We start from the raw sequence: 19,942 nt of genomic DNA on the forward strand, positions 1-19,942 counted from the left end.
AAAATCTATGTTTTGCAATCTATAGTATCAATACAACTCCCATATCATCATTACTGCTTGCATTTGCACATTTCTAGCACCCATCTACCTACCTATCAATGATCTAACATCCTACTACTACATGTGCTTTTGCCAAACACTCATAGAAGCTGCCTGCTGCCTTTTGGTATCCATCAACGTATGACACGTCACACACTCTTCCACTCACACTCTCTACCATGGTCCTCAAGACATTGCATAGCTGACATAAACATTACTTGGAAGATCAAGAATCGTTTCCAGGATTCGTTATTCTGCCATAATTCAAAAACATACATTAACAAAAAGAGAAGAAAACTTGTCCTAGGCTATGTTTACAATCCCAAAAAAATATTCTTAAGCTTATGTGGTATTCTATTTTAACAAGCGCTTTGATATCAATTGTGAGGTGTCCGCTAGGCTCATTCCAAGGCGCACCTAAGACCATCCTTGTTTCCTTGGGTAGGAACAAAATTTACAATTGCATTGGATTTTGCCTTTTTCTTTTGACCTTGGTAAAATTGGCCTTGGGTTCTTTTTGCTTGATCTTTGAATCCTTCTTTGTTCTGGTTATTGTAGCTTCAAAACTTATTATTGTTAGGTTTTGATTGTTCTTCTCACATAATAGGAGTAGCTCGAATCAAAGCATCTTGGAGGTCTATTGGACGTATTGATTCCAAACGAGTGTTCAGAGGAGAATTTAGCCCATTGCAGAACTTGGAGACTTGTTGAACAATATCCATGAGGGGTGCATATTTAAGAAGAGAAACAAACTTGGAATAATATGCCTCTAGGGTCAGTCCCATTTGCTTCAAATTAAAGAAGTCGTTTATCTATTGGGTGTGATAAGTTGGAGATAAATATCTTCCTCTTACAGCTTCTTTCAGCAAATCCCAAGTAATGGTATTTTCAGGGATACCTTGATCTCGGCACCACTGCTTCCACTAGAGTCGAGCTTCGCCAATTAATTTTAGCTTAGCTATCATGGCTTGGTTGACTGGGATAGTTCCAGCAACACTAAAATAATCTTCCATGGATTTGATCCATATTTTTGCATCAGCTTCCACATTCTTGCCTTTCTTGTCAAAATCCAAAGTTTTGATTTGCTTCAAAAGATTCATTTTCTCTTTTGGCTTTTCATACGGCCTTAAACCTCACCATGAGGATTGCCGCGCAGCCAATCACTTTTCTTCAGTTAGTCAGTTTGCTTCTAGAGGAGGAGCAAACAAGAAATAGTGGTGTGGATACCATAGTCTCTGAGTAGGCTTTTATGGCTAGACCATAGTTACCTGGAACACGGAATGCCAACGGGAACCGGATCCCCTGGAATGGGGGGAGCGTCCAAGGTCGGGGAATGGGAACGGGGGGAACGGCACATGTTTTAAGTGCCCCAAATATGGCCTGCAAGACCCAAATTGCCCCAAAGCATATCCCTCTAATTGCCCCAATACCCCTCAATGCCTGAAATTAATCCAAATGTCCCAAAATTGACTCGATTACCCCCATAGTTCCAAATTGCCTTGAATTGACCCAATTATCCCAATTTTCCTTAAAATTAGACAATATAAATGGATGAATACCTTGGAATTGAGGATAGACTGAAATTTGATTGTGATTTGCAAGAGTTGATAATGCATCAAATTAGAACTTTGCATGGACTCCTAATTAGCTTGTGGGTTGCCTTGACACTTTGAATCTTCAACCCGAGAGAGAGAGAGAGAGAGAGAGAGAGAGAGAGAGAGAGATTAGTGTGTGCACATTAGGCAATGAAGATGGTGAATATGTGGTAAAAGAAGTGTGATCCAAGCAAAAAGAAAAAAACGAAAAAAACGTCAATTTCTGGTCAACAGGCCTAGAATGGCCGTTTCAAACAGGGAACGGTAGGGAATGGCCTTGGGAACAGCAGGGAACGTTCCCTGGTCGTTTCACCTCCTTGGAGGGTTTGGAATGCGTTAGGCCATTCCTACAAGCGGGAACGGCCGTTCCCTATTTCTATGGGCTAGACATAAGGGAAAAGGCAGCCAAGTGAAGAATGTTGCGCAGAGTTCTGGGACTTCTGGCACATCACAAACAAATAAAAAACAAGGGGACATGCAAGCCAAAAAGGGTAAATGCCATTATTACAAGAAGCCAGGCCATTACATCATTGAGTGCAGAAATAGCATTGCCAAGGAGAAAAAGAAGGAATCAAGAATGTCCGTTTCTGATGCTCCTACTGCTGCTACCGAGTCCGCGTCTTTTGTTGCAGACAGGAACTATTGTATTTACACATGCTATTATGGCAGTTCTTGGGCTGATCAAACATTTAGCTCTATTGAGGATGCAGGCACTTGGTTTTTTGACAATGGTGTTTCTAGGCATATTACATCTCGCAAAGATTTATTAGCTTCTGTTAGTGCTACTCCAGTTGGCAAGTCTGTACAATGTGCCAACAATGCATCATACCATGTTCGAGGTATTGGGGAGATTGTGCTCACAGCCATTGATGGCTCTATTCTCCGCCTATAGGATGCTTTGTTCGTGCCAAGCATAAAGAAGAATCTTCTCTCTATTTCTTCTTTGGCACGTTGTGGATTGCAGGTCACATTTGATGATGACAGATGCATGGTGTGAGACAAAGAACACATGACTTTGGTCTTGACAGGCACTTTATGTCATGGGTTATATGAGTTGGATGCTCTTTCAGTTGATTAGTCAGCATATTTGACATCCACTCTTACTCTTGTTATAATACAGGCAGAGTTATGGCATGCTAGGATAGGGCATGTCAACTTTGGCAGCTTGATGCTCTTACAACGTACACAGATGCTAGATGGATTACCTCTACTAAAGAAACCTCTTGAGCACTTGTGCGAAGGATATATTTTGAGGAAAATGCATCGTTTTTCATTTCCCCACGATGTTGCTTTTAGAGCAACAACCAGGTTGTAATTAGTGCATTCAGATGTATGTGGGCCTATGCAGACAAAGTCGTTGGGAGGATGTTACTATTTTGTGACTTTTATTGATGACTTTACTCGATTTTGCTGAGTCTACTCTTTGGTCAAAAAGTCAGAAGTGTATGATGCATTCTTGGCTTTTATTGCACTTGTTGAAAACCAGGCTGGTTGTAAAATTAAGACTCTCCGTTCAGATCAAGGGGAGGAATACATGTCCTCTATGCTGAATTCTTTTTTGAAGCAAAAGGGCATTGTCCATTAGTATACTACTGCTTATACTCCACAGCAGAATGGGATTGCAGAGAGGAAGAATCGGTCACTCGTGGAGATGGCCAGATGTATGCTGAAAGAGCTCGCCTCACAAATTTTGGATGGAAGCCATCATGTGTGCTTGCTATATTTTGAACAGATGCCCCACCAAAGCTTTGAAGAAAATTACACCTTTTGAGGCTTGGAACAACCAGAAACCTTCTGTTGGACACTTTCGTACCTTTGGGTGCCTTGCATATGCACATATTCCAAAGGTACTCAGAAAAAAGTTGGATGACAAGGCTGTTAAATGCATTTTTGTGGGTTATAGCAATGAAAGCAAATGTTACAGATTCTATGATCCTGTTTCTAAAAAGGTGTTTGTCAGTAGGGATGTATTATTTGATGAAAAATCAGAATTTTCGTTGGCTGGTTTAGACACATATCAAGCTGCCCGTGATGTATTTGAAGGGCTGCTTCCCATTACATTTAGTGATTCAGCTGGAGTTTCAACAAGTGAACTCAATGTTCAGCCAGCTGCTCCTTTGGAAAATGCAGAAAATCAGCCATTGGCTAATTTGAATATTCAGCAAAGTGCTGAAACTGAAATTCAGCAAGAACTTATGCACAGTCAAGAGGCGAGACAAATGCCTAGATGGTATTTACAGACTATGAAAGATAGTCATCTGGATGCACCCATGGCTGGTCGTACTAGGAGGCAAGCTCGTATGCATGATACTGCACATACCATGGAGTTCGTTATGGCAGCAAGCACCCTTGATGAGGAGGAGCCTGAATGTTTTGAGGATGCACAACGGAGTGTGCATTGGATGGCAGCAATGAAAGCTGAATTGGATTCTATCACTAAGAATCAAACATGGGATTTGGGTCTTTGCCATTTGGGAAGAAAGCCATTGGAACAAAATGAATCTACAAGCTGAAACGAAATGCAGATGGATCCATTGACAAATACAAGGCAAAGTTTGTAGCCAAAGGCTATGCACAGAAGACAGGCATTGACTATGAGGAGACATTTGCTCCTACTTCCCGCATGATGACCATCAAGCCTATGGTTGCTTTGGCTGCTCATTATGGATGGATTGTGCATCAATTGGATATTAAAACTGCATTTTTACATGGGGAACTTCATGAGAAAGTATATGTACAACAGCCCATTGGTTTTGCAGTTGACGGCTTGGAACACTTGGTTTGCAAGCTGAAAAAAGCTTTATATGGGTTGAAACAAGCTCCTAGAGCTTGGTATGTAAAGATAAATGCTTTCTTGCTTAGCCAAGGGTTCATAAACAACTCATCTGAGTCTACCCTTTACGTATGTAAAAAGAGGGGATCCATGTTGATCATTTGTCTTTATGTTGATGATCTCTTGCTTACAGGGACACATGCTGATCAGATTTCAGCATTTAAACAAAATTTGCAACAAACTTTTGACATGTCAAACTTGGGGTCTTTGGATTATTACTTGGGCATTCAGTTCATACATGATGCTAGAGGTATTGGGTTATCACAGTCAAGATACATCAGTAAACTTCTTGAGAAGTTTGGCATACACGATTGAAAGCCAGTCTGTACACCAATGGAACCTGGACTAAAATTGCCATTACATGATGATAGTGATTTGTTTGATATATACACATATGCTACAGCACTTGGATATCTTATTTACTTATGCAACACTAGGCCGAACATACGGTTTGCAGTTTCAGCTCTGAGCAAATATATGCCTCAGCCACACATGTCACATTGGCAAGCTATTAAGTGTGTCTTCTGTTACTTGCACGGTACTAGATCTCTTGGATTGCTTTACGCCAAGGGGAAACCACTGCAGTTACATGCTTACAGTGATTCTGATTGGGCTGGTGATTATGATTCACCTCACTCCACTGGTGGCAATTGTTTCTTTCTTGGCTCATCTTGCATATCTTGTTAGCAAGAAACAGCCCACTGTTGCCACATCGTCATGTGAAGCTGAATACAAGGCAGCTTTCACTACCACAGTTGAATGCGTATAGATTAGACGCTTGCTAGCTGATTTAGATGTATCTATTACGGAGCCTACTCCTTTGTCCACGGACAGTCAGAGTGCCATTGCAGTGGAACGGAACCCAGCGTTTCATGCATGCACGAAACACATTGAGATACATTATCACTTTGTCAAAGAGAGGCTACATGCAGGTGATATCAACCTTGTCTATTGTCCTACCACCAGTAATGTGGCAGATATCTTCACCAAAGCTCTTCCTCGCGACAAATTTAAAGCATTTCGTAATGCTTTAAATTTGATCTCTTTTGGTGGTGGATGATCCTTGTACTCTTGATCACTCTTCACTCCAAGGGGGTTTGTTGGGTATTTCACTCACGCCTCACTTATACCTACAATCACATAGGAGTGTCAGTGATCAGTAGGACACTCGAGCACTTTTTACTCTCAGTAGGAGAGGTTTTTTCCCCTAGACTTATGGTATTATTTCATATGTGCTTATGACACACACTTACAGCACTTACCATGTTCGGGTGTGAAACCCCCTACAACCCTAAGGTTTAAGGGTTGTACCTTGTACTTTCAGTTTACACTCTTTCAGCTATTGCATTGGGTATCGTGCTTCACTCTCAGACTATCTACTGTTTTTTGTGCGAGCTTCGATCCTGCCGTCCTCTCTCACATCTCTCATCCAAAATCTTCTCCCAAATGAAATGGCACTGGATCTCAATGTGCTTCATCCGAGCATGGAACAACGGGTTCCGGGCCAAGGCAATGCAACTCTCATTGTCGCACTAAAGAATAGTAGCACCTGTCTACAGGCAACCAGGCTTTTCCAAGAGCCTGCAAAGCCACATTGTCTCACATGTAGTAGAAGGCGGCACTCGATACTCCACCTCAGTCGAAGATAGGGCAAGCGCGGGTTGCTTCTTGCTACTCCATGAAACAGCACTGGCACCCAAGGTAAAGCTATAAGTTGTCATGGACCTCCGATAATCCACATCTCCAGCCTAATCTGAAACACTCCATCCTATAACTACCAAGTCTGCATCACCTATACCGCTATATAATAGACCCCAAGTTCAAGGGTCCCCCGAAGGAACCTCAAATTCTCCTAAGGGGTATTAGTGTTGGCAAACTCCTGGTGGATACCACAATCTACACAAAAGCAAGCAAGCTCATTAGAAATTAATTCTCCGACCTTTTCCAATCATAAGGTCTTCAGTTTCCAGCCTGATCGGTTCTTCTCAAAGAGCAATCAATCCATAAAGTTGGAGAAAGCCTCCCACTTCAACTTCAAGAAATAAGCCCATATCATCCTACTGTAATCATCCACAACTAGCATGAAATAAAAGCTCCCTTTAAGGGACTCCATCCTCATCGATCCACAAAGATCAGTAGAAACAAGCTGCAAGGGTGCGAAAGACCGCCTCGAAGCCTTGCTGGCAATAGCATCACGACTTTGCTTCCCACAAATATAAGATACACAAGGCTGCTGGCTCACCACAATATTCGGTAAACCTCGATCAAGTTGTCCCTTAAATGCCTTCCATAGGTAATCATAGTTGAGGTGGCCAAATCGAGCATGCCAAAGCTCGGACTATGTTTGAGAGGTAAGAATAATAGAAGTCAAGGCAAAAGAAAACCGCAACTTATAGACTCCATTCTCCTCATAACCTGAAGCAAAGACCTATCTCGATCTACGATCAAGAATCCGAAAAGAATCCGCATCAAACTCGACCAAAAGACCAAGAGCACAAATCTTGTGCACTGAAAGTAGATGGTACCCCAAGGCCGGCACATAAACCACCTCCGATATATGGGCACCACCTTGCCCATCTGGAATAAGATGCATATTATCCTATCCCTTAATAGAGATAGAACTATCATCAATGAGAATATGGCCATGCGAAGGCCGCAAATAAGCAACACTTGCTAAAGGAGTCATGTGCCATGAGGCACCACTATCAACAATCATCTCCTAAGTGTATGGGGCCATCAACATGGCATCAATGGCCTTCAGGGTTCGATGCCTCAACCACCTCCAAGTGGAGACAAGCAGCTAATGAGGGAGCAACCACCACTCTGGAACCCTTTGAAGATTTCTCCTTCTTCTCCCTTTCCTTCTTCTCCTTGTTGAGTCAATCCTTCTTCCAGTGACCTATCTTGCTATATATGTGACAAGTGGACTCCTTTTCCTTGTCCTTCTTTGATTTGTCCTCCTCCTTTTGGTCCTTCCCCTTCTTCTGAGAGAACTGACCTACCAATGCCTCCAATTTCGAAGCATTGGTCCCTTCCCACTGCTCCTCTTGGTCAAGACCATAGGAATCAACTCCTCCCACCGAAGAGTCTTAGATCCCGCCCTGAGGCAATCAAGGCGAAATAAAAACCACTAAAATGAGACGGTAACTGTGAAAGAAAAGTTATTGCCATGTCTTTAGAAGTGATCACCTTCCTAGAGTTTTATACCTTCACCTAAAGCTGCCTCAGCTTGTTAATATGCTCCTGCATAGAAGATGACTTGTTGACACTCATGGCCCTCATTTATACTTTCCAAGAAACTCATTTCATGACAATCATGCGATTATACATCCGATCAAGCTCCAACCATATCTCCCAGGCCACTATCAAATGCTTGATATGAGAGATCACAGCTGTAGTTCATGAGAGAAATAAAAATGAGCAAATGCAAGCATTTAGTTTGTCCCAATGTGCTTGAGCCTCTGCCAACTCCGACTTATCACTTGAAGAGAGTTCGGTCTCAATCTTGCGAAGAAGGACGATAGATAGCCTCCATAACAAGCTCTACCAAATCATAAGACTCCAAAATGGCAAGCATCATAACCCGCCAAATGCGGTAATTCTCGCCATCAAGCTTTTGATCTAATGGAAGAGCCGGTAACATGGGCAACTTTCAATCCATGATCACCTAAAACTTTGTCTTGCCGCCTCAGAAGGCAACTTTACCTACAATGCCATAAATAATGCAAGTTGGATGCATTAAATGCAGCCAATTGCGTTGCATCTAACCGATTGCGCCTCTACTGTACCATGTGGCACCTATGTTGCTTGCCGCCTGTTGACGTCATCTATACAATCAAACCGCCACATGTCTTGCTTGCTACGACTGCACAAAACTGCTCACAAATGGAACTGTCTATCTAGGGAATGCCAATCTCTAACAACCGCAAGCATAAGACACTAGGCGACAACCCCAGAATACCAAGTGACAGCTCCTAGATGCAAGCAACAGCTCACACGTGGAGTCAAAGATTGGAATCAGGCACCAGATTGTAGGAAACGGCAATGGGAAGCTCTGACCACGATGTCCTTTGCGAATGGGGTGTGGACAGCAGAGATATGACTCCTAAAACTTGCAAAAACGAGATTAAGGGAGAGTGGTGGGCTGCATGCCTATTTATAGAAAGTTTGGGATACCCAAATCAATGTTTGCATGTGGGGCACAATAACTCTCTAGGATTGCGTTTCTTTCTAAAATAAGAAGGTTTCTTCATTAATTAAGTGTGTTTTGGGGTTGTTTAAGTCGGGCTAATGCATTTTTAGCACAACAAACCTATCGTATAAATCTTGACTATGAGCTTCAAAATGTTAAAATCACTCACCAAGATGACCTTAAGGTCAAGTTGATTGAGTATTGACGACTTCTCGCTAAATTCTCCACTAGAGAGGCTTCTAAGTCCCCTGATGACTCGGTTACATTGTTCCTAAACAAGCTACCTAGAAAATACTTCTATTTTGTACAATAGGTGATCTCACAGTCCACTATACATACGTTCGATAAATTTGAGTGTCAACTACTATGTTATACTGGATTATTCGGCCAGTTTCATAGAGCTTCCTCTCTAGAGGGGGCTCTTGTTGTTTCTTCTCACAAGGAGCAAGGACAAGACAAGAAAACTTAAAATCAAAACTGAGACAAAACCAAACAAAATCAAAACTAAGCTAGTAAAACACGAGGAAACTCCATGTCATCCTTGAAACCTAGGTGACAAAATTTACCAAACAAAAACCAATATTATCAACATTGTCAAAAGATTGACCGTTTTGATAATGAGTGTCTCTCAAAGGCAAGAGGCACACAACCAAAACACATCACTATGATTGTAAAAGTGAGCTTGGGCAAGTGGATAATTTTCCTACGATGGCACTATCCAAGTGACACCATTGCATAGCATTTTGCATGAGCATAATGCTTTGCATTGCCTCTTGTATGACCCATGCATTGGCATTTTGTTCTCACAATTATGTCTATTCATCCTTTTTCGATCAAAGAGTGGTCAACTCAAGATCCACCATATTCACACCTGCTCACATAAAAATCTCCACTACTTCCACCTATCTTTTTTACTTCATAGCATACCCTTGCATAGATTTCTTTATTACTAACACCCAATGATAGTTAGGATAGCTCATTCGTTTTATGATGTATTGGATATGACTATCCCTCTAATTCTCTCCTTGGGACAGAGATTACTCAATAAGACGAACACTGCTTAAAAACCTCACACTAATACTAAATCAAAATAAAGGTTAAAGGCCCTTCAAAAAAAAAAGCATCAAAGTCTACTATAGTTCCATCCACCTTTGCAAGTCTTGGTTGGCCACCAGGCAACTAACGAGCACCCTTTGTCCAATGCCTTGGCCTTTATCAAGTGATCACTTAGACTCCCTTGGTAAGATAACCATTGCCTCTATAGTCTTCCTAGATCACTAAGCAACCAACGTGTACCCTTTGCCTAATCCCTTAGTTGCTTCGAGGTGGGATGCCTTGGTGCAAAAGAAAAGAAAATATGGGGTTGGGCTAGTATAGTCCCTTTCCAGTTGCACTTTTGGGCCTAAGAGAGGGTGTTGAGCTAAGAATGCATTACATATTGATCAGCCATATTAAAGAGCCCTAAAACAAGCTTGCTTAATCAATCTACTAAAAGATTCATTAAAAGAAATGCGTTCCTAGAGAGTGTCTATGTCCCATAAGCCAAACCCTAATTCGGGAGATCCCATCCATCTATAAATATACAAGCTGCCCACCACTCAGTCTTAATCTCGTTTTTGCAGCTTGTAGGTACCTTCTCTCTGCTGTCCACACCCTGTTCGCGAAGGATATATCAGCCAAAGCTGCTACCCATTGTTATCTACCATTTGGCACCTATTTTCGGGCCTTTTGCTGCTGTACCAGATCTTTCTACCACTTGGCAACTCTTGTCATAGGCTGGAAGAGTCTGCATTTACTGCTTCCGTACCTCGTGTGTCACGGATCCACCATTGTACTACTACATTTGCTGCTGCTAGACATTTATGGACGCTGTTTGCTGCATTTCAGGATCTGTCAGAGTATGATACACTATTCTGCTCATACTCTCTACCCTCATCTTCAAGACAGGAGAGTTTGGGAGTCAATTTTCACCTTGCATGATGTGTTTGTTGCATTAAGCATTGTACTTATTCATTACTAAGATTTCATTATCTTTTGTGTTCATCGTCTCTATATTAACCCTAACCCTAACTATGTTTCTTTATCAATCTTTGCATTTGTCGTACAATTGTGTTTATATTTTGTAGATGAGCATTTCTTTGCGGGCCACCTTGATGACCTGTAAAGAAGGCTCCTACCCCTAATGACCAAGTCACCTTGTTCTTAAACAAGCTGCCTAGAGAATACTTCCATTTTGTGCAACAAGTGATCTCACTATCCACTATGCCTACATTCTATGAATTTGAGTGTCAACTACCACATTGCGCTCAACTATTCGATCAATTTCATAGTGTGTCATCCTTAGGAGGGTAAGAAAGTCAAAGCCAAAATCAAACTAAAACTTAAAACCAAGCTAGTGAGTCACAAGCAAATTCCCAGCCTTCCCTAAAACCTGGGTAGTAGAACGTACCATAGAAAAACAAGTATTGCCAACACTCTCAAAATGTTGGCCACTTTGACAACGAGTGTCAATCAAAAAAGGCACCCAACATAAATCTAAGACTTAAAACCTCACCGAGACCCAGGTAGCAAAATGTCCCAAAGAAAAATAGGTATTGTCATAACTGTCAAAAGGCTGGCCACTTTGACAATGAGTATCCATCAAAAGACGCACATAACCCAATCTAAGACTCAAACCCTCGCTCCTCAATTGCACAACCCTCAACCAGGGAGACAAGATAGTGGCAACCAAAATCAGGGGCAACAGCAAGACCAAACCCACACTAAGAAACATCTTTTCTTATTTGGATTGTCGATGATGGAGCCACCCATCATATGACCCCCATCCAAGATATTCTTGTCTCCCAAGCCCCAACATTTGGGAATGTTTGGTGTGGGTCCCGGGAACAACTCCTCATTCAAGATCTATGATCTAGCTCGCATCAGAGTTGATACTAACAAGTGCTAAGATCTCATTTTGCTATACGATGTGTATTATGTTTCCCATCTTGGGGCAAACTTCTTATCCATCCAACAACTTTGCCAATTGGGGCAACTACTTTTCTTTATTGCAACCACACTCGAGATCATAGACTCTCAAAACGATTTAGTGATTGTTCACAGCAAGTTATAGTCTAGTGGCCTCTATATGATGACTTAGTTTCTTTCCCAGCCGACAACCAAGGGCTCAAAGTTCCACCACTTCCAAGCTTTATCCACCACACCAGAGCCTACTAACAATGAGTACCTTTAGCATTATCGCTTTGGACATCTTGGGTATGATTCACTTTATGAGTTGTCACACCGTCAAATGATTGAGAGCCTTACTCACCTAAAACTCCCAAAAGATGTATGTAAAGTATGTCAGCTAGAGAAACAGCACCGCACTCCATTCCCTTGACAGACAACACATCGAGCTGAGGCACCCCAAAGATGGATTCATGTTGATCTTTGTGGGCCAACCTCCAATGCCACCCTTAATGATGCACTATATTTCTTTTTGATAGTGGATGATTTTTCACAATACATGTGGGTGTATTTTCTAAAATATAAATCTAGCATATTTACCTACTTCTCATCATGGGTGCTTCTGGTGCATAACCAAAGGGGTCGTCGTGTAGATTGTATCACGAGTGATAGTAGTGGTGATTTAATCTCCCATGAATTCACCAAGTTTCTATAGACACACGGCACTGCTCACCAGCTCACCTCTACCAACTCCACCTCTTAGAATGGAGTCATAGAGTGTAGAAACCGGATGGTGATAAACATAGCACACTCTATGTTATTTCTAGCATAGCTACTCGAGCACCTTTGGGTCAAGGCTATTAACACTTCAATGTGCATCCTCAAACTAGTGCCCAACAATGGCGTTCCCTCCAGAGAGCTCCTTCGAGATATTTTTTGAAACTCAGCTTATGATTTCCCACTTTAGAGTCTTCGGGTAATGTGCATACATGCACACTCCTGAGAATAAAATAAGTAAGCTCACTCTCTAAAGCTAATCTCCTAATTTTTAATGGATATTCCTCCAAGGCAAAAACGCGTCACTTGTGCGGTCAATCCTCAGACAAATAATGACATTGTTCTAAGAGATGTCACTTTTTATGAGAGGAATATTGTGTAGCACACTCCAGTAGACTCTAAGTTGATTTCGCACCCTATTATATCAAAGATAGTGCCATCTAAGCCAGGATTGCTATCCACTCCTAACCCACCTAAAGAATCTTCATCACCCGACACCCTTTGCAAGACCCACTACCTCGCTTGATACCAGCAAACCGTCTAGGATTCAAGTATCCTTCCATCGAATTTCACTCCAAAGGGCCCTCCAAGATCTATCTGGGTTACATCTCATGCCACACTTGCATCTGTCTTTACGGCAAATTATATAGCACATTCTGAGATAGAAAGTTAATATAAGGCTCTTCAACATCCCTAATGGTGAGAGGCCATGGAAAAGGAGCTTGAGAGCATTGATCAAAATGAGACTTAAACTTTGTTGGATCATCCAAATCACAAGAAAGTCATCAAGACCAAGTGGATTTTTAGGATCAAATTAAAAGTTGATGGGATATTAGATAAATGCAAGGCTTGCCTTACGCAAAGGTTCCGACAAAAGTAAGGTATTGATTTTGAAGAGACCTTCACATCCACAGCGTGGTTGACACCATTTCTTCTATTGGTTGTACTAGCCATTCACCACAGTGGGCCACTCCATGAGATGGATGTGTGAAACCAACCTTCCTTCTTGGAAAGGATGGTAATATCCCCAATTAAGCACTTAATTACAACAATCAGCAAATGAGCATAACTTAAAATTACCTTAATAATCTTGGACATTGGACACCATGTTGGCCCCAAAACTAGCGCCTCTTTCAATATTTCTTTAACTTGATTGCTAATGGAATGAGTATAAGCTGAGATTCACAATCCCCTTTGTTATTCCAAAAACCCCTTGTTGCAACAACAATCCGCAATCAATTTGAGCCAATTGCCCCTTTTTTATTGAGGATGGCATCTAAATTTACAACCACCAACAAGCCAAATGCTGCCCCAATTTACAATGAATAGGCTAGCATTTGAATTCCCTGACAATGACATAAATTTCACGTATTGAATTTAGGTACAATGCATTCACCAATTGGCACAGGTCCCGAGGTGGTCATCAAACCCTAATTTTTGCAAAATTTTAGGGTTTACAGCAAACATCTCTTTGATGTCCATTAAACTTAACTAAAATTTGATCCAAAAGGCTAAGGAATGCTGAGAATGATTGAGCACAAGATGGAGAAGGTGAGAGAATGCTAGAAGAGAGAGATTTCTGACTTTCACACGAGAGAGGCCTGAAATCTGATTGTTGTCTATACCAAACAGCATTTAACGCTGTCATCAACTGCCAAGACACCTCAAACTGCAGTCGCCTGCCCCAATCAGCTGTCACCAGTTCCTAAAGGTCCCAGAATTCTATCACCTGCATCAGATGGCTTGATTCTTGCTGCTCCAACCTCCAAAAGGTCCTCCACAACAAAAAAAGTCAAACCAGCAACCTGTTCTCTCTCTTTTCCTCAACCTATATGAACTAAATCTCTCTCTCCAACCTCCAAAAACGTTTTTCAATCTTGCATAGGCATTTTTGCCAAGTGGCAACCTTCTAAATCCATTTTCCACCATTATCCAGTCATTTAATTAATTTTCAAAATTAAATAATTTTGAAAACTAAAGTCAACCCTTCTGACCCTGCCCAAAATTAATTGTGCCCATCCATATTTAAATTAGCTAGGCCATTTGCAACCTAGAGTGGTTCTCAACCTCTCTTGACCCTTAGACTAGCATTAATTCATTAATTAATGCTAGTCCCTGGTGTCTTCGCTGACACTTATTGGCCAAACTACTACCCTAGGGTCAAATCTGATTCCGGCTAACCAACAAAACCCAGTCGGCATAACTTAGCACAACTTTTGCCTTTGACACCCACTGCATCCTCAAGGTCCTTGGCCTGTTACAATGAAATAACTGCCATCTGCATCACATGTGCTTAAACAACCTTGCACATTTGATTAATAACTTAATCAAATGTTATCAATAAGACTAAAGCATCTCAAAATTTCACATTTCCATGACAAATTTCAAAAGTACCTTCCTGAACACACACTTGGGGGAGGAAGTCTACATGGAGCAGTCTCTTGGATTTCCTTCTATGAACCGTAAATATAAGGTCGTTCGTTTGCCAAAAGCTCTTCATGGGCTGAAGAAGGACCGCACTCTGATTCCAAAGGATGAAAAAGTTTCTTAGAACTCAAGGTTGCCATTCTACCCCTTATAACCTGAGCTTATATGTCAAATCCACCTTAGAGGGGACCAGCTATATCCTTCTATATAGTAAAGATCTATTACCATAGCAAATATAAGAATCCAATTGTGTTTCACATCCGAGACGACTCACCTTGGTCAATTGTTCTATTTCTTGGGAATGGAGGTAGTTCGATCTGGGGATAGTATTTTTATCTCACAACAAAACTACACCCTTTAAAAATTATTATTCAACATCATTTTCTCCATGTATCTCTCTCTAAAGTGAGCTTCCTTTTCCTTTTATGGGTGAAAAACTCTTGTACGAAATGTATATTCCTTTTCCTTATTTTTGTTCTCATCCCCTTGTAAAATCATCTATCCCATGATATAAAAACTTACACTATACTAGCAAAGCACATGCACATCTCTCACATTCTCCATCCCTTGTGATCTACCTTCCCTCTTTCTTATCCTTTTTTTTTTCTCATGGAAAACTTGTCTATGAAGACTCCATGCACTTATTGCACTAATCAAACACGGCATGTAGCCATGCTTCTTAATCCCACTATCAAGCTTTCTAAAGATCCCTAGGCCAACCCTTCAATGAGCATATGTATAGATCAATTTTGCAAGAAATCACTCACATTAATCCATACCAAGTCAAATCTTACATACTCAATTTCTTTGCTCAATCTGTATTTCAACGCACCTAAGATGTCACATTGGACTGCTTGTTTATGTGTTTTGAGATATGAACGGCGTACTTGTTCATATGGATTGACTTATGGTCATGGTTTACTTTTACAAGGCTACACTGATTCAAACTAGGCCAAAGATCCCAACACCCGGTGTTTCGACAATGGCTACATCTTCTCTTTGGGCACAACTCCCTTTTCTTAGTCAAGCCATAAGCAAGAGATGGTGGATACTTCCATAGCCAAGGCAAAGTATCAAGCTCTCGTTGATTGTATAACAAAGGCTATTTACCTGAAGAGCTTGCCGGTAGCGCTTCACTTTCCATGTGCTTCTCCAACTATCCTCTACTGTAACAACTAGAGTACCATTACACTAGCTAGTAACCCCATCATCCGTTAGCGAATGCAACAAGTTGAAGTACATTACCACTTCACCAAAGGGCAAGCTAAGCTAGGCACCATCCGCCTAGAGTTTGTGCCTTCATCAAACAATTTTGCAACTATCCTGACCAAACCGGTCAACCATCTAATTCTCCGATACCTTCTATCTAGGAATGGCAAGGATTTTTTATTAATGGGGAGGGGAGATTCCCTCTCATTTTTCCTTTTACTTTGAGAGGGAACCACTTTCTTCTCTTGAGGGTGACAAGATTTTGGTTCCTTTTTACTTCACAGACAATTATTCTTTGTTTATTATTTTATTATCTGCATCCTCTAGATGACTATGATTGTAAAAGTGTGCTTAGACAAGTGAATAATGTCCCTGCAAGGACACTATCCAAGTGGCATCATTGCATCACATTTTGCATGAGCATGACATCTAGCATTGTCTCTTGCATTACCCCATAAATTAACGTTTTGTTCTTGTAAATATGCATCTATGCGCATTTATTCATTTCTGGTCAAAGAATAGTCGACTCTAGATCCACCATATTCGTAGCATCTCACATGGCAATTTGCTAGGATAACATTCATTTGCTTGCTTTCATCTTTCTTTTTTGCTTCTCCACATACATCTCATAGCTTCTTCACAACTTTTTCCCTCATCATCAATACCTAGTAGTGGTTGGGATAGCTTATTTATTTTGTAAAGAACTAAGATCTAACCATTCTTTTTATTCTCCCCTAAGAATACAGATTACTCAATAGGACAAACATTGCTTGAAAACCCACTCTTAATGCTAAGTCCAATCAACGATCAAAAGCCCTCCAAAACAACAAAAGGCAAAGAAAGTTCAATGTGGTCTCATCCACCTTAGCAGGTCCAGGTAGACCACTGGCAGCCAACAAGCACCCTTTGTCCGATACCTTTGCCTCTTTGGGACCATTACTTGGGATCTCTTGGTAAAATAACCATCACCTCATAGTCTTGGAAAGCCATGGGTATCTCAAATGGGCATGCTGATCAATTACTGAAGGGTTGCCACACCAATATTTTTTGACAAATTGAATAATATATTAAAGCATACTTTACTATGCTTAGAAGCAACTCCTATGATCTCACTTTGCCTATTCCCTTTAGCTATTATCTCCATTGCAAGTTTGCAAACAAATCTCGAACGTTTCAACCTTCACTTAAAAACCAAATACAAAGTTCTCAGTCAGAAAAATAGCATTAACACCATAATAATCTTCATGAGGCTAATAGGAAAAACTCAGCACTCACTGTGTTAAGTGAGAACCGTCAAAAATAGTCACTATATGAAGGCCTTCAAATCCTAATACCTATGCTATTTCAGAACCTTACTAAACAATATTTACAAAAGGTTTAGATGAAGCCTTACCCTCACAAGATACACTCTTGAATTGACACTGGCCAGCTAAACACCTCACTGTCTGTCTTGGCAACTTCTCGAGATGCCCTTTTATTGTGACTCTGTGAATCAAATGGTCAATGCATAGTAAGAGTGCAAAAGCAGACTTTTGTAAACAAATTCCAAAGGCCATCAACAAGAACCTGTGCACATAGTAAGTATAGCTTTGAGGTTTAATTCCCACACATACAGGTGAAAACAACAAAATCTTATTGCCTAATAACTAGACAAGTACCTGCTCCATGCTGGATATCCCACAAAGAAACGTTCAACCTGCAGGGGAGGAAAAAAGATATAAAAGGAGTGAACTTGTTATAAAAGCATTACCATGAACATGAAGGACTTCAAATATGACTAAAAGACGTATACCACCTTTCCATGAGATATTCAGTTAAAGTGAACATACTAGTATCTTGATACTTTCAATACTACTTTTTTTATGATTTCTTGATACCTGTAGGTATACAAAATTATGAGTTCCTACTTTGGGATACTAAACACCACAACTATATATATATGAGAGAGAGAGAGAGAGAGAGAGAGAGAAGTAAATGCTTTCTTGGCATGCCGCGGCTTCTTCAGTCTCATTGCCAGTCATATAATCCAATTGTGACTCTTGTATTGTCAACCATATAGTTTGCTTGTATTTTGTGTTTCTGGTAGTTCATACAATCACCCTTAACAGGAAAAACAAAAGAGAAAAAAGTGAACAGAATGATAACAATACAAAGTGGATTGGGATTATCTTGGATTTAGAACCACTCTCATCTGATGAAGGACAAGAAGATCACTGCAAAAAAGCTTATGATCTTTCTAGAATTAGTCTCATGCACAAGGACAAGAAGGTTGCCACAAAAAAGCTTGTGATAATTTCAACTTTGCAAAATCTTAGGAAGGACAGTCAACAACCAAAAAAAAAAATCAACTGCATGTTGAACAATCTCAACTCAACCACAATCATAAAGGAATATCCCCTGTGAGAAAACCTCTAAATCCAAGATCCAAAAATCTATTATCCATCTACCATCTTTGTCTCTTGGGAAGAGGTATTTTTCACTACAACTACAATTGGAGTATTAGATGTCAAGACCAATCTAGTGATAGCTCAAGGCAAGATATAGCCTAATGGCCTCTATCTAGCTTCTCAATTCCTTTTGCCATTGACAGTTGAGGGCTCAAATTTCCATCACATACATGGTTTGGATATGGCCAAATCAACTTCTCATAATGAGTGCCTTTAGCTTTATATACAAGGTCAGATTGGCTACTCCCTTTATGAGCTCAAACCTGCCTTTAAAAATAATCTAAAGTGTCACAAACATAAACTAGCTTGCACATATGAAATAATATCAGCAAATAAACCAAAAGAGCCACTAAACAAGAGAGCTAGAATACTCTTGCACAATAATAAATGGCACATAATAGGCCCCAAAGGTTGGCACCCCTTATGGTATTTCTTTATCCCTATTCAAAGCTTTGCATAAATCGATGTGGCATGATGTCACAAACCAACACCCTCTTAATACTAGTAATTCCCATGCAACTTGTAATCAAATCAGCCCAAACTTGTCTCAAGCAAAATGTCCTCGATTGCTCTCACCAACCTTGAACAAATACACGACAAATCCATCCACTCACACCCTAAAAGATATAATGCATATCACTACATGCAAATCTCAATCCAATTAGCCTCAAAAGTGACATTAGAGGTGCAAACTTGGTTCCACACTCCTGAACACTACAAATAATGTGTACTATATGCAAATCTTAGTTTCACCTACTGTAAGAAGTCTTAGCCTTGTTCATCCATCAATCCCAATGCTTTGCCCTAACCTTTGCACACCTAGTTCTTTGTCAAACTTGTTAAGTTAGGATTCGGCAACGCACACACACTCACTGTGAACAAGTGAACAACAAGAGAGAAGAGTGCTAGAAAGTCACATCCACTATGTGAGAATGATGATAAAAGTGCAATCCCTAAGATACTAGGTACTATACCCTTCAGCACCACACACACTCACAAAGAACAAGTGAACAGCAAGAGAGGAGAGTGTTGGAAGGTCAAATCCACTATGTGAGGATGATGATAAAAGTACAATGCCTAAGGTACTAAGTACCACACCCACTGACAAGAGTTCACATAAGAAAAAAACCCAATGCCCATGGATAAGGAAGCGTTCACACTAGAACCATGGAGGAACATGATATGTATAACCAACCCCCCCAAGTGAATGATGTGAACATATGCAACGAAGAGGTAGATTAATGCCCAAATGGTATCAAGCCTAGAGCCTTGCAAAAGACTTCAAACTTCGCTCTAGAGAGAGCTTTTGTAAACACATCTACCAAGCTATCCTAGGTGAGGACATAAACCAAGTCAACCTTCCCTACATGAATCCTTTCTATGACATAATGATAGTACACCTCAATGTGCTTAGTCCAAGTATGAAAATTTGGATTCCTCGCAACTACCATGGCACTCATTGCCTATATAGATAGGA

General features: G+C 40.7%; 1 protein-coding gene across 1 annotated transcript in view; it reads right to left on the reverse strand.

The window, feature by feature from the left end:
- Positions 1-19,942, reverse strand: part of LOC148031936 (uncharacterized) — a 65,624-nt gene that overhangs the window by 11,792 nt on the left and 33,890 nt on the right. The window contains exons 2-3 of the mRNA XM_087682525.1: positions 17,677-17,714; positions 17,412-17,503 (exon numbers count right to left, since the gene is read on the reverse strand). Coding sequence (XP_087538651.1) covers positions 17,412-17,503; positions 17,677-17,714 — 130 coding nt within the window. The remainder of the gene's footprint in view (positions 1-17,411; positions 17,504-17,676; positions 17,715-19,942) is intronic.

This window comes from Lygodium microphyllum, chromosome 8, assembly GCF_053477565.2.
Source record: "Lygodium microphyllum isolate KBCC chromosome 8, Lygodium_microphyllum_v1.1.10, whole genome shotgun sequence".
Lineage (NCBI taxonomy): Eukaryota > Viridiplantae > Streptophyta > Polypodiopsida > Schizaeales > Lygodiaceae > Lygodium > Lygodium microphyllum.